General features: G+C 32.8%; 2 protein-coding genes and 1 long non-coding RNA gene across 5 annotated transcripts; 2 read left to right on the forward strand and 1 right to left on the reverse strand.

Annotated features, from left to right (window-relative positions):
- LOC109336136 (malate dehydrogenase-like) lies at positions 994-4,570 on the reverse strand. Its single transcript, XM_019572544.1, has 7 exons — positions 4,431-4,570; positions 3,326-3,484; positions 3,021-3,196; positions 2,292-2,569; positions 2,066-2,201; positions 1,869-1,980; positions 994-1,346 (listed from the first exon to the last, which is right to left on the reverse strand). Exons 1-7 carry the CDS (start codon positions 4,471-4,473, stop codon positions 1,252-1,254), a joined length of 999 nt encoding a protein of 332 aa, XP_019428089.1. The 5' UTR covers positions 4,474-4,570; the 3' UTR covers positions 994-1,251.
- On the forward strand, positions 9,835-14,146 carry LOC109336139. The gene is made up of 3 exons (XR_002106307.1): positions 9,835-10,540; positions 10,823-13,341; positions 13,455-14,146. It is a non-coding gene; the product is annotated as an uncharacterized LOC109336139 (long non-coding RNA).
- On the forward strand, positions 17,436-22,913 carry LOC109336115 (probable methyltransferase PMT8). 3 transcript variants are annotated; one of them, XM_019572513.1, is made up of 8 exons: positions 17,436-17,664; positions 18,795-19,249; positions 20,012-20,176; positions 20,280-20,462; positions 20,687-21,281; positions 21,475-21,587; positions 21,698-21,918; positions 22,245-22,913. In XM_019572513.1, the coding sequence occupies exons 2-8, from the start codon at positions 18,986-18,988 to the stop codon at positions 22,564-22,566; spliced, it is 1,863 nt and encodes a 620-aa protein (XP_019428058.1). In that variant the 5' UTR covers positions 17,436-17,664; positions 18,795-18,985; the 3' UTR covers positions 22,567-22,913. The 3 variants fall into 3 exon arrangements, with proteins under 3 accessions (XP_019428058.1, XP_019428057.1, XP_019428056.1); XM_019572512.1 differs by having other exon boundaries at positions 17,436-17,601; positions 22,245-22,568; XM_019572511.1 differs by lacking the exon at positions 17,436-17,664 and adding an exon at positions 17,695-17,914 and having other exon boundaries at positions 22,245-22,568.

The raw sequence follows: 24,958 nt of genomic DNA on the forward strand, positions 1-24,958 counted from the left end.
CTTTATACTGTCATATAAATTTTAAATTTTAAGCTCTTTTGTTTATTATGGTTCTTTAATACTTTGGTCCATTAATAACTATTGAGAATTAGAAAAGTGGCAACTAGATCATGAGGAATGAGTAAAGCTCCTCTCCATTATCCGAGAGGACACTACATATATATCATTATGACACAGGATAATAATAAAAATTCAATGGTTCATATTTTAATTTTTTTATAAATTAATAATTTTGAAAAACTACCCCATCTTACATTTCTAGTATTAGAGAGGAATCCATTTCAGGATAAATATATCCACCTGTGTACTAGCAAAGTGGCCTATGTCTCACATGATCCAACTTTTTTATAAATGGGGTCAAGGTTAGAATATAAATTAAAAGCATGATAAGTCATAAGTCATCTATAATGAGATATTGCGTCCAATGAGAAAATGTTAAGGAAAGATTTCACATCAACAAAAGGAAAACAATTTGTTGGCATTTGATATGAAAAATGTCTCACAACAAGTCACGATAGAGAGAGGCACATGAGGATAAAATTACTACTCTAATCTTAGCCCTTGATTTTAATTTAAGGGTTGAGAATATACACCTATAAATATATGGGTGTGTTTGTCAAACACCATAAGCACATCTTATCTTTTAAAGGGAGATATATTTTAAGGTGTTTTATCATACTTCAATCTTGTTGAGGAGTACCATTGGTCCACTACATCTTGCTATCTTACTTATTACGAAAATGATTATGAAAGATTTAAAAATCAATATTTTATTAATGAATATAATTTATGATAAAACATTATAACATCGTTTTACCAATGTAACCGACCTCATCTAGTTGGATTAAGACATAATTGTAATATTATATATTTATATGTAAAAGCTTCCCATCAAGAAAATGATGCAACCAAACCCTATGCATTTCAACATACATCAAAGGACTTGCACAAACAACAATGCCAACACCAAATAAGGATTGTAAAGCAGTGGAATGGTCAGAAATGCATAAAGATTAAGCATAATCCAACTTAATATATAGCAAGTGGTCTATATTAGCAAGACCAAATACATAAGCTCAAATATCCTGTTTAATGGATTAGACACTGCAATACAAGTATTTTCCATACAAAAGAACAGACTATCCATCAATAGTTTCCTCTGTATCTTAGAGGGACATTATTCAAAATTGAAGCTACTTCTAATGGTGAACAAGGGGAACCTGCAATGTCACTAGGCGAAAAACAAGCAGTCTAGGAAAGGCATGAGTAAGCCAAGGCTTTCTCCTCAGAAAGCTCTTCTGCAGTCAAGTCCAATTTTTTCCTCGAGAACTCGTCAATTGAAAGTCCTGGGTTACAAAATACAGAGATCACGTCAATTTTTTCCTCGAGAACTCGTCAATTTTTTTAATCTATTAAAACAAATATTCTGTCAATTAATCCAGAATCTTGCTTGAAATCCTCCACCTCATATTAGTTTTACATAGATTACATCCTTATACTACAAACTAGGGTCTACTAACAAGCTAAACATGACAATTACAATTAAGCTAGAGCTTCAATTCTCCACTTTCCTCTCAGTCTTGCTATGCTAGAGTTGACATAGGAAAGCACTGGTCTTATGACAAAACACCTAATCTTAACTTATCTTTGAAAAACTTTACATCTTTTCCACAAGCACATAGGGAGTGTGATTGTTGAATGAGGTCTAACTTAAGTTGCAATTTTTTAAAATTTAAATCAGGCCGAAAAGACTTAAGCGTGAAGCATTAACACCTACAATCACGAAGTTATTTTTCAATAATTTTTTTCCAGAGGAAATATTCAATATGCTTCATTGCATTCTTTCAATAAATTATTCAAATTCTTACCTTGAACTATTTTCCATTCCCCATTCTGAGTGGTGACAGGGAATGAATAGATTAGTCCAGCCGGTACATTGTAAGATCCATTGGAATAAACTCCCATCGAGACCCAGGTACCCTAGTATTTGCAATGAAAAATAAAGCTGAGCTAGACATATTATGCAGAATTAGAATTGATGATCTAGCAAAACATAAGAACCAACCTCAGGAGTTCCAAGAACCCAATCTCTAATGTGGTCACAAGCAGCACTAGCAGCAGATAGTGCACTTGAAAGCTTTCTAGCTTTGATAATTGCAGCACCACGTTGTTGGACAGTGGTTATGAATTCCGAATTCAACCTTGATAATGCAAAATTACATCACTGCTTCAAGAAATGCAAAAAAATATATAAAAATGATCACATTCGCAGTAGTCACAAATCCACATACCAGACATCATCAGCAACAAGCTCACGGACAGGCTTTTCCCCGGCTGGAGTTGTAACAGTTGCATGGTTGACATCAGGATACTGAGTTGATGAATGGTTACCCCAGATTATAACATTTTTAACATTGGAAACTTGAATGTTTAGTTTTTCAGAAATTTGGCCTAGTGCCCTGTTATGGTCCAGTCTAGTCAAACAAGAAATGTTTTTCTCGGGAATAGATGGAGCAAATTCCTTCAAGATCAATGCATTGGTGTTTGCTGGGTTAGCAACAACCAGAACCTGCATGATAATGCAGAACCTATAAGCTTATAATATTCAAAGATAGACATGTTCTCAAAAATCAAAAAACACTTGATTCATGTAAAGCAAGAGATAGTTTTATAGATGGATCACAAGCCCTTCACATGCAAGATCCAATTACACGTGAATTGGGTAGAAGTGAAGCCTTTTAAACAAAATGCTTATTCAAGTAACAGTTTTCATCTCAATTACATGAACCCAACAGAAAAAGAAAGAAAAAAGTGAACCATTGGTTTTACATTCATGATTCATCACCATAATATAGAAAGCATGACATTAATAGTGTTGAATCAATAATCTAAACCAACATGTCCCAAGACTAAAGAAATGAATGTTTATGACACAACTTCTAATATTTTTGACAAAATATCAGAGTAGAGATAAAAATTCTTGAAGAGAAAAACTCGAAGACTCGGACTTAAATAATTACCTTGCAGTTAGCAGCAGCATGCTTTTCAAGAGCAGAAGCCTGGGACTTATAAATAGAGACATTTTTAGACATCACATCTTTCCTCTCCATACCTTCTTTTCTAGGGAATCCACCAACCAATACAGCAATATTGACCCCAGTGCATGCCTCAACCACATCGGTTGTAGCAACGACACCTGAAAGAAATAATTTCATAATACCTCATAACATTGTGGAATAATTAATCAAGCAAAATAAACCAACTAAAGTCTAAGGGGATTTCCTTTTAAGTTCATATAACATTTAATAAGGAGTGAAATACAAACCTTTCAGAAGAGGGAATGCAGCATCCACCAACTCCATTTTAACACCATCCAGTGACTCTGCTGCAGGTGGAATGTCAAGCAAGTGGAGGATCACAGGCTGGTCGGCACCGAGCATCACACCCCTAGCAATCATGGGGACAAGAGCATACCCAATTTGCCCTAAAATTGTCAAAATATTTTATCAGCATAGCAAAATAACCAGGGGATTTTGTATTAAATTATTTCAAATATTACTTTTACAAAATGCATATAAGCAAACATTTTGTGCATCCAGACTGGGTATCAAGCAATGAATCATCTCAATAAAGAAACCAATTGTCAAACAAGTGAACCTCCCACTCAACTAAAAGCCGAACTGATGCGTACTGGCATACCAATTTCAAAGAATTATCTTAACTCGAAGATGCTACAACTCTTATGAAATAAAATCAATTGTTTAGATCATATAGAAGGGCCAAATGCATGAGGGGCTGTTGCCAGGATTTAAACACATGACATCCAAGCCACAAGACAACAACCTTATTGTTGATCGTACATACTAACAAGAAAACAAGGAGACGAGGATACAGACGATTTAAACTTGAGCTCTTTTGCCAAACCACTATCTTTAAGAACTTCCATATTGGTACATAAACTTTAACTAATGTCCCAATATATCATTCTAGATTGAATGATGTTGTCAAGCAGTATCATTTTTGTTAATAGATTGGTTTATTGGTAGTTTGGTACATTAATTATAGTTCATGGCACATTCCACTAACATCACTTAAAAACTCAGGAAAGTACTACAACATGCAGTATGAGATCAGAAAACATGATTAGATAATAAAGAGAAATGGAAACATTAGATGTATCAGTTGATCATAATAAAGAGATAGTAAAAATAAAAAAGTCTCAAACATAATATCACATCTCAAAAGCATAAAACATCAAAAGATTTTATCTGAACAAATATAAGATCTGAAAAAAGAAAGTAGTACACAGATGATTTTGAAAGGAACCCAAGATTTAAAGCAATTAAAAAACATGATTAGATAAAAGATGGTAGCAAGATTAAGAAGAAATGATATATGAGAATGTGATGGTAGGAAAGGGAAAAGAGTACCGGCAGCACCAGTGACAAGAACGCGAACTGGGTCTTTGGCCATTGCTTGTTTTGGATCGAAGAAGATGGAAGAAGGACGAATAAAGATCCGAAGAGTAATAAAAGGTTAGTGATAGAGTGAGTCTGAACGCACGAGGACCTTGTTTTGTTGCTACTTTATATTAGTCTGTTTGGTTTTTAGACTGTTTGGTTTTGTTTCTGCATGTGGAAAAAAACAAGAGGATCAAGTACTATAAGGAGATTAGTTATTTGGGCTAATATTTTAATGAAAGATAAATATAATATTTGATCTAAAATAAATAAGACAAATGTAAAAATGTTATATTTTTAGTGGATTGAAAAAATAATTTATCTCTACAAGGATTCAAATGGATAAATATGAGATAACAAATCTTGGTTGTCCTATGGTAAGGCATGACGATCAATCCAAATTGGCAAGCAAGAGATCACAAATATCTCCTAGGCCCATGATGTAATAGTACTTTAAATAAAAATAATTTAAAGTGAGATAAATAAAATGATACGGAAATATGAGAGTTCCTCTAACACTCCAACACATATTAGATATAAGAAGTTATATTCAGAATAATGATTGACAAACTTTTATATTTAGAAAGTGCAACCGAATGGTGTTTAATTCAAAAAATTTAAACCAACGATGTATTAGTATGATGTAAATTTTTTAAGTATAATGTGAAGATTCAATTTCCAATCTAAAATTATTGGAAGGGGTCACACATCCCAAAATAGTTTAATTCCTTACCTATAAAGTTATGGATGTTATTGATTATACCAAAAAATAATTTAAAATTTAAAATTATTAAAAATTATAAAAATTGAAATAAAATTTCGTTTTTGCATAAAAAATTATCAAGAATCAAATAACCGAAAAAATAAATAAATTAGAACCACGTACAACAAATTACAATTTCTATAAAAATTATCAATAGAGCATTTCTTAAAAAACAATATATTATTCAACAAAGACAATATTTATATATCTGTTTAATGCTTTAATTTAGATATATAATTTTATAAACCAACAACGAATTATTATTATTATAAGAATAAATATTTTTAATAATTAAATATATTCCCTCTTATTTTTATTATAAGACACTAGTTGATGTTTTTATTATTATTTTAAAATTATTATAAGATTGTACTTTAGATTAGTTAGCTTTATATAATGAGATAAATATTTGATTGTTATTATTGATTGATAGTTTTAATGATAATAACAATATTAGATATAATAAAAAAATTAAATTTTTTGGTATATAAAATAATAATTGAAACAAATAAAAAAACTAAATACTACAAAAATTAAAGCATATAAAGTATTGGGTGAGGGCCCATAGAAAGTCTATAATTAGGAAAAGATTTAATTACATTGATATATCTGAGTTTTACTGAAATTACACAAATTACCTCTCACTTTTTTACACTTATACAAACCTCCCCTAGTTTTTATACTTTTATTACCACCACTGCATGAAAAATAAGTGTAATATTTTAAACAAAAAATGTGATAAATGCAATTAAGTTAAACAAAACATGGTATATTGTGAGGAAAAATCTAAATAATATACAAATTAATGTATCTTTATTATTTTTTGTTACAAAATGCATCAAAAATTCTTAAAAGATATTGTTTAAATCGCTCTTATACTGTATCATAACGAACCAAAATTATTTGGATTTGTCTCCACGATATATCATATTTTGTTTAACTTAATTGCATTTATCACATTTTTTGTTCACAAAATTACACTTATTTCTCATGCAGGGTGGTCAGTATAATGAAAGTATAAAAATGAGGGATGTTTGTGTTGGTGTAGAAAAGTAAGGAATGATTTATATAATTTTATTAAAACTCAGGGGTATAGTGTAATTTACTCTTAAGATAATAGTCCATCGAAATATTTAAAGTTGGAAGAAAATTAAAGCATATAAATTATTGGGCCAGGCCCATGTTTTGCGACCTTTACGTCCGCGTATTATTTACGTCCAGTGCATAGGAATAACTATATATATTGCTTTGTCATGTGCCTAACTGTATAGAAAATAGAAATGTTAACTCAATTTTTCGTCCAGAAGAGAAAGAAAGAGAGAGAGGGAGTGAAGTTGTGGCATCTCTCTAACTCTCAATTTTTTCTTCTTTCTCCATCTTCATTCTCTTCCTTTCATTGTTCTGAGGTGATCAATGAAACATGGCCGAAGAGAGATTCTTTTTGTTGCTCTCTTTTCTCTTCTTCTTTTTTTCTTTCTATTTCTATGATTTCGGCTTTAATCTTTGAATTGTTTTTAGTAATTGATGAGTTGATGAAAGTGGCGATTCTAAACCCTAAATTTTTGAGGCGATTTTTTTGGTTGTGTCGGTAATGAGATTAAGAGGCCTAACCTTTGCGTTACTTTTCAATTTCTTGTTTTTTTGACCATCTGTAAGTGCCACATATTTCTTAGTTCTCTTCCTCTCTGGATTTTCAATCTTATATTTGATAGAGCTAACACACTTTGTTCCAAATCCCTAAAAATGTTGAGGCAATTTCTTCGGTTGTGGCTGTAATGGAATAATAACGTTAAAATTGTTCAAGAATGTTCCTTCTTGGTGGATTGAAATTGTGGCTAATTGATCTTGGTGGAAAAGAGAGAGAACTAGAGTGTGATTCCAAAATACTAAAAATGGTTTGAAGCATCTTCTCAATTGCAGTAATTGAAAACTTGTATTAAAAGAAGTTATTGGTATATTAGGTACATTGAACTTGTATGGGCTATAATGTTTGAATTTCAATCTTTGTTGATTTGAAATTTAGTCGACTTTACAAACCAAAAAGGTTTATTTGAAATTGGATGGACTTTGTGTTACATGATTCCCGGATTAGATATTTATTCTACAATTTAAATTTTTTTTTGAAACCCTAATTGCATGGATGGCTCTAAATATAATTCCTTATGGATTCATAATTCTAAATGAGAAATTGGGATGGTATCCATGAGCTTTCAATGACCCTAATATCAAATGTGTATGTTTTTTAAATTCTTTATTCAAAATACAATTTGGGATTATATGCTATGCTTGGACCATGATGCTTCTAAATGGTATTGTATGCTTGTGTCCATGATGTTCTTATAGATATTTGCATTTTGAATTATGAATTCTTTATTACTGGATGCTTCATGCTGCTTTAGATGCAAATTTATGAGTTTTTTACTCAGTATAAAAATTCTGGATGGATATTTGAGTTTTGACGACCCTGCATATTGTAATACATAATGCAAATTTGAGATGGTATAGTTGAACGCCATAAATACCTTTGTAATATGAGTTCTGTTTCATAATGTGAAGGAAACGAATTGTAAATTCTTTACATCCAATGTAAATTTAGAATGTTGCCTTGATTGTAAATCCAATTGCGATATGAATTTTTTATGTGTAATCCAAAATTAGCATGATATGTTTGAGCCTATATGACCTTAAATGAAACTATAACGTGAGCTTTTTATTCGGAATGTAAATTTGGATAAGATGTTTGAGCTTGGATTTGAATTTTATGTTTTTAGTGTTTATGACCCTAAATGAATTATCATTGTGTAACTTAGATGACCCTAAATGTTAATCCTTATTTGTAATTTAAATTCGAGCTAGTTTGCTTTGAGCCTAGAGTCTTGGAGGACCACAAATTGAAGAGGTGTGATAAATGAATAGTGCCTGCAAGTTGAATTCTTTATTCATTATGTGACAGCAGATGGTGTCTTTGATACTGTCTTCTATGAAGCACAGGGGCAAGGTGGTATATTTTCTCCACAAGTAAGACCCACATCAACCACAATCCATCCTTGTCATGGATAAATTTATCTTCCTTCAAGGATGATCCTTAGAAATGGATATTTTTATACTTATATTCATTTAATCTAGAGCTGGAGTAGTTTTTCTATAAACTTCACTCATTGGACCTGCTGGATATTCATAACAGTTGGTCAAAGAGGATGCATGAGCAGTTACTTTTTTATTAAGTCAGGTTAGTGGATTCTTTATTTGGAAATCTTAAAATTGGGATGGTTTTGTTGAGCTTTGTGATGTTCCAAAATAAAATTGTACGAATTCTTTATTCATGATATAGAAACATATGGTAGTATGTGTCTTGCTGCCCTAAATTCAAATTTATATGATTTCTTTATTTATTATAAATGTTTTAGATGGATATCTGAGCTTTGGAGACACTAAATTTAGTTGTGTATGTAAAGTTGGATGTATAGTTAGCCCAAGATGCAACTGTAATACGAGTTCTTTATTCATAATGTAAAACTGGATAGTTAGCATTCATGTATTGGTTGTCCTCACTGTGAATTCCATATTCATTAATATGAATTCTTTATTCACAATGTAATTTTAGAATGGTGTATCCTATAGAAAAAAGCTCTTCGAGAATTGCTAGAGCTGAAGAGTCTTTGATCTTTAAATTATACAAAGCTAGATACTTCCCATTTGAGGAGTTTATGACTACAACCATGGGTTCCCAACCTAGCTATTCTGGGAGGAGTTTTGTGGGTTCGCGATGGATTATTGAAAGGGGTTCTAGGTGGGTTATTAGTTATTAGCAATGGTGAACAAGTTAATATTTGGGGAGATTAATGATTGCCCAGGACAAAAGGATTTTTAGTTTGGAGAATGAGGTTCAGGGGAATGATGTTGAGAAAGTAGCAGATCTTTTTGATGTTGTCGAGAGGCAAATGGAGTTCAGTTTTGATTGATGGAATAGTTATACATTGTGAAGCTGAAATCATCGAAGAGTATCCCTATCAGTTTGTGATTGCCTTAGGATCAGATGGTTTAGCATTGGACAAAGTCGGGTAAGATTTCTTTGAAATCTGCATACTGGTTAGTGATGTATCTGAATCTTGATGTTTTCCAGGCACTGCAAATGCTACTCCAGGTCTAATTTGGAGTCTTTTGTGGAAGTTGGATATGCCTGCATAGGTGAAATTTTTTATTTGGAGGTTGCTCTCAGATATGCTTCCTGTCCAAAAAGGTTGGTTATACCTTTATTAACCACTATGTGGTGCAACTGCATAAACGATTGAACACCTTCAAAGCATGATGGCTGTTGTCAAAGCTGTTCTGGTGGTTCTCATCCCCTCTTTGTAGTTGAGTTGCATACAATATGTCATTCACTCCTATGCTTTGAAATACTTAGACTGGTGATGGACAATATGGAAAGGATGAATTGAAGTAGTGTTCTAAGGTAAGCAATTCCAACCACTTGTTCTGAGTTATGAACAATCCTACTGTAATTCAGATAAAAATCATATCTAAATTATACAAATCTTGGTATGACAAGGTGCAAAAATATTTTTAGGCTGATAAGTATAGGAAGGGTGCATGTGAGAAGTAAGTGGGAGTTGTAACTGAACACTCAATACAGGTCTGTTCTCTGCAGTTGCAATGAGGTACAATAATCTCAACACATGAATATATAAGATATGGCGTTATTGTAATGGTAAATTTATTTAATGAAAATATCCAGCAGCAAAACTTATCCCTGCTTGTTTAAGTTGACATTGTTGGGCACTTTTAAGTCGAGATTGATCTGGGAAAAGGTGATCACATCTAAGTATGGTAATTGCAATCCTTTTTCAACTGAAGTGGGAAATTCAAGAAGGAGGAACTCTAAATCTAGATGGTGGTCTGACATTGAAAGAATGAGTAATAGTATAGTCACTGTTAATAATTGGTTTCTCTCTACACTTAAAAGATCTGTGAGTAATGGATCATTAGTTAATTTTTGGTATGACAGAAGGAGAGGGAATGAATCTCTATGCCGTCTATCGTTTCATGTTTCTTCACAAAAGGATGTGTCATTGGGTGATATGGGTTTTTGAATCAATGATATTTGGAATTGGAGTATTAGTTGGCGTAGGGCTTTATTTGTATGGGGAAAAAATTGGAAACAAAAATTCTTAATATTACTAACAGTTCCCCTTGTCAGATGCGATCTCTATATGTATGGTATTGGGAAGTTGATTAAAGTGATGCATACACTGTTAGCTCAGCTTACTACCTAGTTCTGGGCAGTGATAATGAAGCAACTGAAATCGATTTTAGAAAGGTATGGAGTAATTGCATTCCTAGTAAAGTTTCAGATCTTGTTTGGGAACTTCTTCATAGAAGAATTCCAACTAAAGATGCTTTGGCTAGAAAATCGGTTGTACCTCAAGAGTCCACTTTGCTTTGTCAATTCTATCAATGTTGCATAGAATATGTAGGCCATTTTTTATTAAATTGTCAATTTAGTTTCGGCATTTGGTGGGCTTGTTACAAATGGCTTGGTATCTCTGTTGCACTTCCTTATAAATGTGTTGACCACTTTATGCAATATTTCATTATTCAGGAATAGAAGAGGAGGGAAGTTTTGGAGAATGATTTGGTTTATTATTGTGTGGTTTTTCTGGCTTATGCGGAATGACATAATATTCTCCAATGGGAAACTACAACTTCATGGAACTTTTGGATTTGATTCAGGTGAGATCGTGAAGATGGTTCTCTGCTAATATTGATTGTTTATGGCTCTAAATGTAATTCCATATGGATTCATAACTCTAAATGAGAAATTGGGATGGTATCCATGAGCTTTTGATGATCCTAATTTCAACTATGTATGTGTTTTCTGTAATTCTTTATTCATAATACAACTTGGGATTATATGCTATGCTTGGACCATGATGCTCCTAAATGGTATTGTATGCTTGGGTCCATGATGTTCTTATAGATTTTTGCATTTTGAATTATGAATTCTTTATTAATGGATGCTTCATGCTGCTTTAGATGCAAACTTGAGTTTTTTATTTATTATAAGAATTTTCGATGGATATTTGATTTTTGACGACTGTACCATATTGTAATACATAATGCAAATTTGAGGTGGTATAGTAGAACGCCCTAAATACCACTGTAATATGAATTGTTTCATAATGTGAAGGAAACACATTGTAAATTCTTTATATCCAATGTAAATTTAGAATGGTGCCTTGATCGTAAATGCAATTGCAATTTGAATTCTTTATGTGTAATCCAAACTTACATTCTGAATAAAAAGCTCATGTTATAGTTTCATTTAAGGTCATATAGGCTCAAACATATCATGCTAATTTTGGATTACAATATGGTACAGTCGTCAAACTTACATTCTTTATGTGTTTATGACCCTAAATGTAATTGCAAAATGATTTATCATTGTGTAACTTAGATGACCCTAAATGTTAACCCTTATTTGTAATTTAAAATAGAGCTATTTTTCTTTGAGCCTAGAGCCCTGGAGGACCATAAATTTAAGAGATGTGGTAAATGAACAGTGCCTACAAGTTGAATTCTTTATTCATTATCTGACAGCAGATGGTGTCTTTGTACTGTCTTCTACGAAGCATAGAGGCAAGGTGGTATATTTTTTCCACAACAAGTAAGACCCACATCAACCACAATCCTTGTCATGGATAAATTTATCTTCCTTCAAGCATGATCCATAGAAATGGATATTTTTATACTTATATTCATTTGATCTACAACTTGAGTAGTTTTTCTATAAATTTCGTTAATTGGAGCTGTTGGATATTCATAATAGTGGGTCAAATATGATGCATGAGCAGTTACTTTTTTATTAAGTCAGGTTAGTGGATTCTTTATTTGGAAATCTTAAAATTGGGATGGTTTTGTTGAGCTTTGGTGATGTTCAATATAAAATTGTACTAATTCTTTATTCATGATATAGAAACATATGGTAGTATGTGTCTTGCCGCCCTAAATGCAAATTCATTCGATTTCTGTATTTATTATAAAAAAATTAGATGGATATCTGAGCTTTGGAGACTCTAAATTTAGTTGTATAATGCAAAGTTGGATGTATAGTTAGCATTCATGTATTGATAGTTACCCCAGAATGCAACTGTAATACGAGTTCTTTATTCATAATGTAAAATTGGATAGTTAGCATTCATGTATTGATTGTCCTAACTGTGAATTCCAAATTCATTAATATGAATTCTTTATTCACAATGTAATTTTAGAATGGTGTTATCCTTTAGCAAAAAGCTCTTTGAGAATTTCTAGAGCTGAAGAGTCTTTGATCTTTAAATTATACAAAGCTAGATACTTCCCATATGAGGAGTTTATGACTGCAACAATTTTCCAACCTAGTTATGCTTAGAGGAGTTTTGTGGGCTCGAGATGGATCATGGAAAGGGGTTCTAGGTGGGTTATTACTTATTAGCAATGGTGAACAAGTTAATATCTGGGGACATTAATGGTTGCCCAAAACAAAAGAATTTTTAGTTTGGAGAATGAGGTTTAGGGGAGTGATGTTGAGAAAGTAGTAGATCTTTTTTATGTTGTCGAGAGGCAAATGGAGTTCAGTTTTGATTGATGGAATATTTATGCATTGTGAAGCTTAAATCATCAAAGAGTATCCCTATCAGTTTGTGGTTGCCTTAGGATCAGATGGTTTGGAATTGGACAAAGTCAGGTAAGCTTTCTATGAAATCTGCATACTAGTTAGTGATGTATCTGAATCTAGATTTTTTCAAGCACTTTAAATGCTACTCCAGGTCTAATTTGGAGTCTTTTGTAGAAGTTGGATATGCCTGCATACGCGAAATTTTTTATTTGGAGGTTGCTCTCAGATATGCTTCCTGTCCAAAAAGGTTGGTGATATCTTTATTATCCACTATGTGGTGCAGCTGCATAAACTATTGAACACCTTCAAAGCATGATTGCTGTTGTCAAAGCTGTTCTGGTGGTTCTCATCCCCTCTTTGTAGTTGAGTTGCATATAATATTTCATTCACGCCTATGCTCCAAAGTACTTAGACATCTGCGGATGGATAAATATGGAAAAGCTTAAATGAAGTAGTGTTCTAAGGTAAGCAATGCCAACCACTTGTTCTGAGTTCTGAACAATTCTACTGTAATTCAGATATAAATCATATCTAAATTATACAAATCTTGGTATGACAAGGTGCAAAAATATTTCAGGCTGATAAGTATAGGAAGGGTGCACGTGAGAAGTAAATGGGAGTTGTAACTGAAAACTCAATACAGGTCTGTTCTCTGCAGTTGCAATGAGGTACAATAAACTCAACACAAGAATAGATAAGATATGGAGTTATTGTGCTCGTAAGTTTATTTCATGTAAATATCCCGTGGCAAAACTTATCCTTATTATGTTCCTTAACACATAAGCTTATGTAATATTCCAATTACATCAAAATGCAGGCATGATATACCATTGTTTATTTATTAAGGATTTAATATACTAGAGCTCATTTTATTTTTTATTGAGGTTACATGGATGAATTAAAGTTTGTTTTCTTTGATGTTTAGGTGTCTAGTGATAACTGTAATCATAACACATATGGCATTCTTAATTAAAGTATTAATTAAGTAACAGGTTGGTAGAAGACAGCTAAGTTTTGGGACAGGAATTGATGAAATGACAAGGAGAGTATCACAAAATGATCTTGTCAATTGCTTTTTCAGACGAAGTGTTTAGAAAATTGGGGTGTAGTTTCCTCAAATCCAGTAAGAAATGTTTATAGTATATCCTATATGCTTTAAAGCCAACATTCATTATATTTCATGCAGGTATGAAATGTAACGATAACTTTGTAGGTAATTATATGAAATAGAAATTTAACCTATATTAGCTTAGGAGCTTGTTCGTTGTAGCTTTTGAACAATCTTATGAGTATTCAATGAAGGTTCCTTTTGGGTAATGGTGCTGGTAGAAAAGAAATTGCTTGGGTTAAGTGGAGTATTGTCTGCTTGCCTGAGAACCAAGGGGGGCTAGGTGTGAGGGATCTACGCTTGTTTAAGTTGACATTGTCAGGCACTTGTAAGTCGAGATTGCTCGTGGAAGGAGATGCACTCTGGGAAAAGGTGGTCACATCTAAGTATGGTAATTGTAATCCTTTTTCAACTGAAGTGGAGAATTTAAGGAGGAACTATAAATCTAGATGGTGGAATGACATTGAAAGTATGATTAAGTGGAGTATTGTCTGCTTGCCTGAGAACCAAGGGGGGCTAGGTGTGAGAGATCTACGCTTGTTTAAGTTGACATTGTCGGGCACTTGTAAGTCGGGATTGCTCGTGGAAGGAGATGCACTCTGGGAAAAGGTGGTCACATCTAAGTATGGTAATTGTAATCCTTTTTCAACTGAAGTGGGGAATTTAAGGAGGAACTATAAATCTAGATGGTGGTATGATAGTCACTGTTAATAATTGGTTTATCTCTACTCTTAAAAGATCTATGAGTAGTGGATCATCAGCTAGTTTCTGGTATGACAGAAGGAGAGGTAATGAAACTCTGTGTTGTACATTTTTTATATTGTTTCATGCTTCTTTGCAAAAGGATGTGTCAGTGGGTAGATATGGATTTTTGAATCAATGATATTTGGAATTGGTGGGCTTTATTTGTATAGGAAAAATAGTTGGAAACAGAACTTCTTAATGTTATTAACACTTCCCCTTATCAGATGGGATCTCTATGTGTGGTATCGAGAAGTTGATTAAGAGTGATGCATCCACTGTTAGCTCAGCTTAATACCTAATTCTGGACAGTGATAATGAAGCAACTGAAATCGATTTTAGAAAGGTATGGAGTAATTGCATTTCTAGTAAAGTTTCAGATTTTGTTTGGGAACTACTTCATAGTAGAATTCCAACTAAAGATGCTTTGGCTCGAAAATCGGTTATACCTCAAGAGTCTAGTTTGCTATCTCAATTCTTCTATCAATGTTGCATAGAATATGTAGAACATTTTTTATTAAATTGTCAGTTTAGTTTCAGCATTTGGTGGGCTTGTTACAAATGGCTTGGTATCTCTGTTGCACGTCCTTATAAAAGTGTTGACCACTTTATGCAATATAGTTCATTATTCAGGAATAGAAGAAGAGGGAAGTTTTGGAGAATGATTTGTTCTGTTATTGAGTGGTTTTTCTGGCTTATGCGGAATGCCATAATATTCTCCAATGGTAAAATACAACTTCATAGAACTTTATTGTAACCATTACCAATCATCTACTCTAAATTTGTTAACACCAAATGGTTATGTAATGCTAATAGTCTAATCCTAAAATGTAACTTTAAAGGTCACAGAAGGTTAATATTTAAGAAAGTATTAAGCACGATCAAGCTTTACTAATAGAATCGTTGGAACCAATGAAGCTAAAGATTGTCGTTACTAGTTCTAAAGGCTCGTTTTACCCTATAGGTTCAACATCAACCAATTGGTTATCATGTTGTCTAAAAAGGCAATCAAATCTCATATAGTCATTGGACACATAATTAACTAAACAGTAAACACAAAGACTTAGTACATGCAAAGCTTAACAGGGCACATTATCCCACAATATAATAATTCCTATCAAATATTAAAAGATTTAACATATGATTTACCATATCTCTAGGTATATATATAAACGGAGAAAGAAACCACAACTATAACGCAAAACATAAAAGAATATGTAAGTTAGACATACGCTAATGATAATTAACTACTATTAAAAACCTAAAATTATTGGGGACAACGACCTAAAAGAAAAATGATATATATTTGTATGAATCATTCTACATTATAAGAAAAGTAACAAGTCATATTGATATTTAATTTATTAATGATTGATTTACAAGTAATATACACTTTATATAATAATTTTACAGTGGAGGATATATTATTAATAGCATGTGACTAAAATTGTTATTCACATGTATATCGTAATTGTTGAGCTAAAGTATCATAGAATTAGAGTGAAAAGAAAAAAGTGAGAGAGAGATTGAAAAGAAATAGAGGATTTCTCCTCTAGCTGGGAAAAAGAGAAAAAGAGATGAGATAATGAAAATGTATGGGACCCATCATGTTTTCTTTCTCTTCTAATTTGGAGATAAAGTGAGTGTCTTTTCTCTTCTAATTTGGAGATAAAGCGGGGGAGAGAATAGTGTTTTGGTGAAAAATGTTAACTATCCCAATATTTTTTACACTTGTTGTTTATTTTAAGAGTGTAATATTTATATATTGTCATTATAAATATTGATTTATACATAGTTAGTGTACCATTCACTGCTCACGTATATTGATTTTAATTAATAATTGGTGATGATTAAAAATGAATGGTAAATAATACAAGGATAATGCAAAAAATTCCAACATGTAAATAATTTTTCTCTTATTTTAAATATTAGTAACATACGTAAATCTTTTTTGGATATAATTTTTTTTTAATTAAAAACAATTGTAATTATAATAAAAATTTATAAATTAAAAATATAACATTTATTTTTAATCAATAATAAAACAACATTTTTTCATTTCTTTTCTTTAAGGGATATTTTTATCATTTAAAGTATAACATTATCTTTCTTTTTTTACTTTCTATCCAACCAAACAAAAAATTAAGTGAAGAAAATATTTATTTTTCTTCATTTTCTTTCATTATTCTCTTATATCAAACATTACAAAAAATTTACTAAATTTCTTCTCTTTCTCTATCTTCGTATTCTCTTTTTCATTTATTTCTCTCTTCTTATTTTCTTCTTACATCCAAATGAAGCTTAAGTGGGCATCCTCCTCGTGTCACATAAAAATTTTGCTAGGTCAAGTTCAACAAATGAGCACATATATTAGATTAAACAAGCTATTTCTTTTACCCAAATAACATTCTGTCATCTTCTACCCTAGTTTTTTGATACTACTAAGAATCCCTTCACTTTATATTACTAATTTTTTTTTAATTTATAGGTAATAAACTAATCTTACTTTTATGTATTATTATCATTTTTAACATGTGTTGTTTCCAAGAATAAAATCCTTATTCTTCTGATCTTGTGAGATCTAATGAAACTTTACCTATTACACCAATGTCTTAGTAGTTTTTTTTAGGAGTTGATCATGTAAACCAGATTCTTCTTGTACATATCGACTTGTTTTCTAAATTTTTGGCATAAAATAAAGAGCACCGACACACCATGGCATGACTCATAAATGTGCAAGTGCAATCTCACTCACATTCTCCAAGTTGAATCATATCTAATTGCACAAGTGGTAACTCACACACATACTTTATCATATTTAAAAATGTGTCAATACCATTAGCATCAAAATTCTGTGTTGGCTCCTCAATCACAGGTCAATTTGCTTCCATCCTCTGTAGACACTGAAACTGTTACACACAAACACACACGATACAAGGTAGGGTCATAGGGACACTTACCTTAAACCATTCACCAATACCACTGTCGTGTATACACCATTTTCTTAAATACCAATATCATAGATAGATTAATAATACTCTCTTAGATCTGATCTCACTCTTCATTGTATTCATTCAATCATTCTTATATACCTTCTTCATATAGTTTTCTATTTTTAATTATTGGTATACAAAGCTGGGATTTTGATTTAGTTTTCTGAAACCCAATTGGATTTTGATCTTAGCCCAGTAAGCTTTTTCTGCAATTCTACTTTTTTATTTTTATTGGTTTGTGATGGATCTAGAACGTTTTGCAATATGGGTATGTTTGGTTCGTAGTTGCAACTAATGATGCATTGAATTCACCACGTCTAGATTCTATATTTTGATTCGTTTGTCATTAATAAGTATTAATGTTTTTTCATTGCGCCAGATCTGGGAATTCCGTTTAATTTTATTGTTATTAATTAATGTTGTTAGATTTAAATCCATTATGGCTTCCTGAATTATATTTTTGCAAAGGAATCATTTACTACTTAATTTAGATCATATTTCTTTTCAGGGGATCTTTTAGATCCATAATTTTCATTAGTTTGCTAGATTGCTAGTATAATTGTCATCACCATCATTTCTTTTTTCATTTTTTATGTTTATTTTTTAATATCACCTGCACTCTTATATGGAACATTTAGTCCGAAGAATTTGATTAAAAACTAGGAGGGATTTGTAACTTTTTGTTAGAGAGTTGAGACTTTAGTGTAATGACTTAAATTACACTCTTTGATTGTACATGCTAGAGCACCAATCTGATTCCTGATATTTTTTTGGTTATTTGAACTTTGCCAAATTTTCTTGTTTGACCAATACTAGGACTAGGGATTGCTTTTAACTTGGGTGCATTCTCCCCAGCTTAGATCTTGGTAAACTGTGTCCGGCAGGAAATCTATACATGGGTCTGTTCTCTTTATAAAGAAGTTTAAAATTGGTTTATATACTCATGTCTGTTTTCCTCTTCTTAGTTTTTATATACTCATGTCTGTTCTCTATGATTTAATCTAAAGTTAAAACAATTGCAGAGTGATGAATCTGTACTTATTTTGCTGACTGTTGTCCCTTTACTTCGTTGCAGGTTAATCATTAAGCCAGTGTGTTGTGAGGACACTGTATTATAAATTAAGATTACGATTCTAATTTGAAGTATCAGGATTTCCACTTTAACTGGGGTATTGATTGGTCAAGTTGATGCTGAATGTCTAGTGAAACAAGATCTATCTGAACAGTTAAAGTTGCAATTTGGATTTCTATTAATTTCAACTAATAATGTCGAAGGGACGGTCTGATGGATCACAAAAGAAGCGTGTAGTTGCTTCCATTTGTGTTGTGACAATCTTTCTTGGTTTTCTATATGTTTATGGTGGATCCATCTTTGGTTCTCAAAATAGTGGCTCGTCTGCTCTTCAATATGGAAGCAAATCACTGCAGAGACTTGGGTCGTCATATCTGGGTGGGGATGATGACACTGATGCCAAACAAGATGAATCTTCAAGTTTTGGAGGGGACGAAGTTGTACCAAAGAGTTTCCCAGTAAGATATCCTTAAGATTTGTCAGTCTTTCATTTTTTTACTTATTATTTGGTTCAATTAGTCTTTTTTCTAATAACAACAAAAATAAATAAACCCTATATGTAGTGGTTTGTTCAAATCCATTGGATCGAGTACATGTAGTGCCAGCTAGCTTAGCAGATGAAGTCTTTTGCAGGTGATCCCAAGGACAAAGAATCAAATCATGCCTTCATACTCCCCCCTTCATAGTGTGTGTGTGTGTAAACCCCTTACCAGTTGAGATATATGGGTTTATTGGATCAACTATCTATGGCTAAAACAATGACTTTAGTAAATCTCTAATATTAATACATGTCTGTTATGTAAGATGCTTAAAATGTATCATCAAATGGAAAGTTAAAAGTTGAAGAAAACTAATATGATGATTCATATCCATAATTAATATCCAAGTCAGTTAACAATAATCTTATTTGCATAATTAAAATAAAAATCATACTTTTCATACACAAATAAGTAGACACAGTAACACAGGAGAAAATGGAAAAAGCTAAGCAAGATCATTGCTCCCTCCTAATCATTGTTACCATCATCTTCATTCTCATATTCACGCTCATCTGCCTCAGGCTCAGATGAAATAGATTTGACACTAATTCTGCAAAGGTTATCTAACTAAGTCCATATCTTTCATTATATGCATTTCAAGTTCATGCACTCATTCAAACATGGCCACACATTTTGCTCATCACCAGTCTCATGGTTTTTCAAATATTTCTGTTCTTGCAGGTTTGTGATGATCGTCATTCAGAGTTGATTCCCTGCTTAGATAGACACCTTATATATCAAATGAGGATGAAACTGGACCTGTCTTTGATGGAACACTATGAGAGACATTGTCCTTCTGCAGAAAGGAAGTTCAATTGCTTGATTCCTCCTCCACCAGGATACAAGGTGAAGATTTGCTTTGACTAGATGTGTTCTTCGACCTATCCTTGCTGTGATTCATTTATATTATTTTAGCCAAGCATCGAACATTTGTTTCTCTGACATGCAGGTTCCTATTAAGTGGCCACACAGCAGAGATGAGGTGTGGAAAGCAAATATCCCACATACTCACCTTGCAAAAGAGAAGTCTGACCAGAATTGGATGGTTGTAAAAGGTGAAAAGATAGTGTTTCCGGGTGGCGGGACTCATTTTCACTATGGAGCTGATAAGTACATTGCTGCAATTGCAAATGTAAGGCTGCATCTACTTTTACTAGTTTTGCCTATAAGAGATGGAATCATATGTATTTTGTTCCCGGGTTGGAAGTACCATTTTATGCAAGTATCTATCTGTATGTCTACTGTTAATGCAGAGAACATTTTGGCAGTTTTCCAGTTTGTATGGTCCAATTTGTTTATAAAAAAATCTTATTTTGTGGATGAATCATTATCTTATATTCCAATTTGAATTGCCAGATGCTCAACTTTTCAAACGATAATCTAAATGATGAAGGAAGGTTGCGGACTGTGCTTGATGTTGGTTGTGGTGTTGCAAGTTTCGGAGCATATCTTCTTTCATCTGATATCATTGCAATGTCGCTGGCACCAAATGATGTGCATCAAAATCAAATTCAGTTTGCGCTAGAAAGAGGAATTCCTGCATATCTTGGCGTCTTGGGAACTAAAAGACTCCCTTACCCTAGCAGATCTTTCGAACTTGCTCACTGTTCTCGTTGTCGAATCGATTGGCTTCAAAGAGATGGAATACTACTTCTTGAACTAGACCGTTTGCTCAGGCCAGGAGGTTATTTTGCATACTCATCTCCAGAAGCATATGCTCAGGATGAAGAGGATCTAAGGATATGGAAAGAAATGAGTGACCTTGTGGGGCGTATGTGTTGGAGAATAGCTTCTAAAAAGAACCAAACCGTCATCTGGCAAAAACCTCTGACAAATGACTGCTATAGGGATAGAGAACCTGGTACTCGCCCTCCTCTTTGCCAATCTGATGATGACCCAGATGCAGTTTGGGGAGTAAATATGGAAGCTTGCATAACACCTTACAGTGAACGTAAGTACATTTTTATCTGTGATTTGATGGTCTTTACATCCTACGGCTTCTAGCTATTTTCTTCGTAACGAGTAATTTATAGTTGCTTCTTTAGTGGCATTCATTATATCTTTCAGGTGTATTCTTACCTTGTCTAATCTAGATCTGTGGATGCGAAACTCAACCTACTAAAACTTTTTGTTGATTTTATCAGATGACAACGAAGTCAAGGGTAGTGGATTAGCTCCATGGCCAGCAAGATTGACCAGTCCTCCTCCTAGATTAGCTGACTTTGGCTATTCAAATGACATGTTTGAAAAGGACACGGTAATCAGATGTTAGAATTTATCCTATTGTTAATGGTTTTAATTTTCCCCCCTGAGAGCATAGAAATCACTGGATAAAAAACTGTGCTTAAATTTTGTCATGTGGTACAGGAACTATGGCAAAGGAGAGTTGAGAAGTACTGGAATCTCTTGAGTCCAAAAATAAAATCGAACACGATAAGGAATATTATGGATATGAAAGCAAACATGGGTTCATTTGCAGCTGCTCTTAGAGGCAAGGATGTTTGGGTAATGAATGTTGTACCTCAAGATGGACTAAACACACTTAAGCTTATATATGACAGAGGCCTCATAGGCTCAACTCATGATTGGTATGGTTTACTTGAAATATAAATCTATTGCTTCTAGCTTCTTTGATATCTTTCCATGCATTTGATTTTGATATGTGGTGCATTCTTTTTATTTTTCTGATTTTGTAAATGTGATATAGACACTAGAGAATAAATTAATATGTAAAGAAAGATCTTAGTGATCCAGCAGATTTGGAGAGAACTTGGTGATTTGACTAAATAAGTTGTAATTTGTTACCTTCTTGCTGCAACCTGCTGTTTTTTTTCTTCTGTTAACATTTCCTCCTTGTATGCTGAGAATTTATTAGATTCAAGTTTTGAGTTTTGTTGTGTTATAACCTAATCAGGTGTGAAGGATATTCAACATACCCCCGGACTTACGACTTACTCCATGCATGGACTGTCTTCTCTGACCTAGAGAAGAAAGATTGCAGTCCAGAGGATCTATTAATTGAGATGGATCGCTTGCTTAGACCTACCGGTTTCATAATCTTCCATGATAAACAGCCGGTCGTTGATTTGATAAAGAAGTACTTAACTGCTTTGCACTGGGAAGTAGTTGCAACAACAGAATCCAGTTCTGAATCTGACCAGGATGGTGATGAAGTTGTTTTTATCATCCAGAAGAAATTATGGTTCACTGCTGAAAGCTTAAGGGATACAGAATAGAACAACCATTGCATTTTCATTTTCATATATGTTCTCTGCTGCTACAAGGGATCAAACCACACCCTCAAGTGGTGAAGCAGTGGACAATTTCATTTTGTAGCATTACAGAATGTTCACATTGTTCTCTTTTCATTTGATATTATTCTAATGTTTGGTTGGCTCCTATTTCATTTTTATGAGTTATTCATGTTATTAAAGACATAGGCATAATGCCATTATAGGCTATTCATAATTTTGCTTTCATTTTGGTAATTATGTTAGCTACTTAATAATCAAGTTATAGTAGACTTGATGATAGAAATTAAGCATTGTTACTTTAAGTTATGTATAATATACCCACTTATATCCTTCTCAGAATTTCATCAATTTCTTGGTTTAGTATTTATTTGCTAATTAGTTCAGTATGTATTGCTCATAATGCAAGGGACTTTAGATGCAAAATGTTGCTAGCGAAGGGTACATGATTCTTTGGAGTCACAAATGATTCTACAGCCATAAACCTTAGGAATGTTGAGTTAAAATATCAAAATATTTTAGAAATCAAATTAATACCATTAAATACTAACATAGTGTAAACACCTAATTTTGTTCGACCTATTTTTAAAATGATAATGAAAATTTTATATATTTGGAACCAAATTCTATCACTTTTGATTGCATGATACTTAGCTAAGAGTTAGAAAACTTTGATAACCTAAGGTTTTGTTTTATATAAAAATCAGTTTACAAATTAGATTAATAAAAACGTTACAAATTAAACTTGGAAACTCAACTGATTGGTTGTATAGGATGAGAATCACATGTTCTTATTCATGTTTTACTTGGTGTATCAAGTCAATCATAAAGTTCCATTCATTTAAAAACAAAAATTATAAAAATAGAAATTAATATTTTAATAATATTTTGTTAAGTTTGATTGGTCCGAGACAGGAAAATTATAGGACAAGGGATCATTGTACGAGTTTTATAAGGGCAGAATGCAAATATTACAACTCATTGCAATAAAAGAAAAAAAAACCAAGACGCACTTGAGGCAAGGTGGAAAAAGTAACGTGTGAAGAGATGGAAGAAGTAATGTGAGAAGATGATATGTACTATTTTCTTAAAGAAAAAAGGACCCCCTCTTATGATTTCTCACTAAGAGGATGAACAAAAAACACCATCTTCTTATCAATTTCACTCCACTCCCCCCCTCTCTCAACCAAAACCCTCTCACCCTCTCAGTATCACTTCATCTCCTAGAATTCAAACTAAACACTGCTCTTAATCCAATTATTTCAATCTCCCATTCTCATCAATAATTCTATAGTACACAAATCTCTCTAACCATGCCACCAGTGTCTGTTAAGGCTTCTAACCACTAATTTTTCAAACTAGCCAAATGATGAATTGTGTGGTGTTAATGGTGTTATTAACACTAACATCGTTCACGATAAGAATGTGCTGAAATACATTGAAGATGTTAGTATGAATGTAGATGAAATTCAACAAATGGTCTTTGCCAAGATCCTTTCTTCTAGTGCCCATGTTGAGTATCTGCAACGTTAGGGACTAGATAGGCGCATAGACAAAGAAACTTACAAAAATGAGATGCATGTGGTGACTTATGAGGATTTAAAGCCATATATTGATCAGAATCTCCTATTTTATGTTATGTCATAACTATAATAACTCTTTTGACTTTTGACTAGAATTGAATACTTGTATTTTTTTTTTTTGATAATATCAAAATGAGGAGAAAAGTTGTATGTTGTGTTACATTTGCAGGTTGTGTAATAGCTTTTGCAAGTTGTTATATATAGCTTCCATAATATGATTGCTTACATAAGGGGGAGAAAATGCGCTTCAACTTTGTATCTTTGAAAAACAACCATTAACAACCATTATGCAAAACTCATCATCAAAAGGGGGAGATTGAAAGTGCAAAGTGTCAAGGATAGCACTAGCAATACTTTGCATATATTTGGATGAAGACAATGTTCTATCAAAGCTTGAAGATGACTCAACAATCAGCATGACATATGCTCATTTGGTCATATCTAGACTAGAATATAATTAGAGTCATTATTCTAAGTAGTTTGGGATGTGTGCCGTAGTAAGTGAGTATAGGTGAGGTGAACGTAGTTGCTAGTCTCTCAAGCCATCTTAATTGCCTAATGACCATAACAGATGAGGCTTGCAGATCAGGTAGTAAGGATACTACAAATGAGGTATATTCTGATACATCATCCTCTTCTTCTGATTCTCCCTCATATGATCTTAGATGCCTCTCATTACTATGCCTTAAAAGAATTTTATGACAATTTTATGGCTCTCTTTAAGGGCATTTTATGTCACTTTTATGGCTTTGTTTCCAAGCATCCAATGCTTGGAATCCAAGATACCAAGACTT

This window comes from Lupinus angustifolius, chromosome LG20 (assembly GCF_001865875.1).
Source record: "Lupinus angustifolius cultivar Tanjil chromosome LG20, LupAngTanjil_v1.0, whole genome shotgun sequence".
In the NCBI taxonomy this organism is placed as follows: Eukaryota; Viridiplantae; Streptophyta; class Magnoliopsida; order Fabales; family Fabaceae; genus Lupinus; species Lupinus angustifolius.

Excerpts from the sequence above, each read along its gene's own strand:
- LOC109336115 (XM_019572513.1), top strand. The coding sequence starts at position 18,986 with ATGTCGAAGGGACGGTCTGATGGATCACAAAAGAAGCGTGTAGTTGCT. Across the intron at positions 20,177-20,279 it reads CTCCTCCACCAGGATACAAG|GTTCCTATTAAGTGGCCACA; the intron begins GTGAAGATTTGC and ends TCTGACATGCAG. Across the intron at positions 21,282-21,474 it reads CATAACACCTTACAGTGAAC|ATGACAACGAAGTCAAGGGT; the intron begins GTAAGTACATTT and ends TGATTTTATCAG.
- LOC109336136 (XM_019572544.1), bottom strand. The coding sequence starts at position 4,473 with ATGGCCAAAGACCCAGTTCGCGTTCTTGTCACTGGTGCTGCCG. Across the intron at positions 1,981-2,065 it reads GGGTTCTTGGAACTCCTGAG|GGTACCTGGGTCTCGATGGG; the intron begins GTTGGTTCTTAT and ends TGCAAATACTAG. Across the intron at positions 1,347-1,868 it reads GGAATGGAAAATAGTTCAAG|GACTTTCAATTGACGAGTTC; the intron begins GTAAGAATTTGA and ends TTTGTAACCCAG.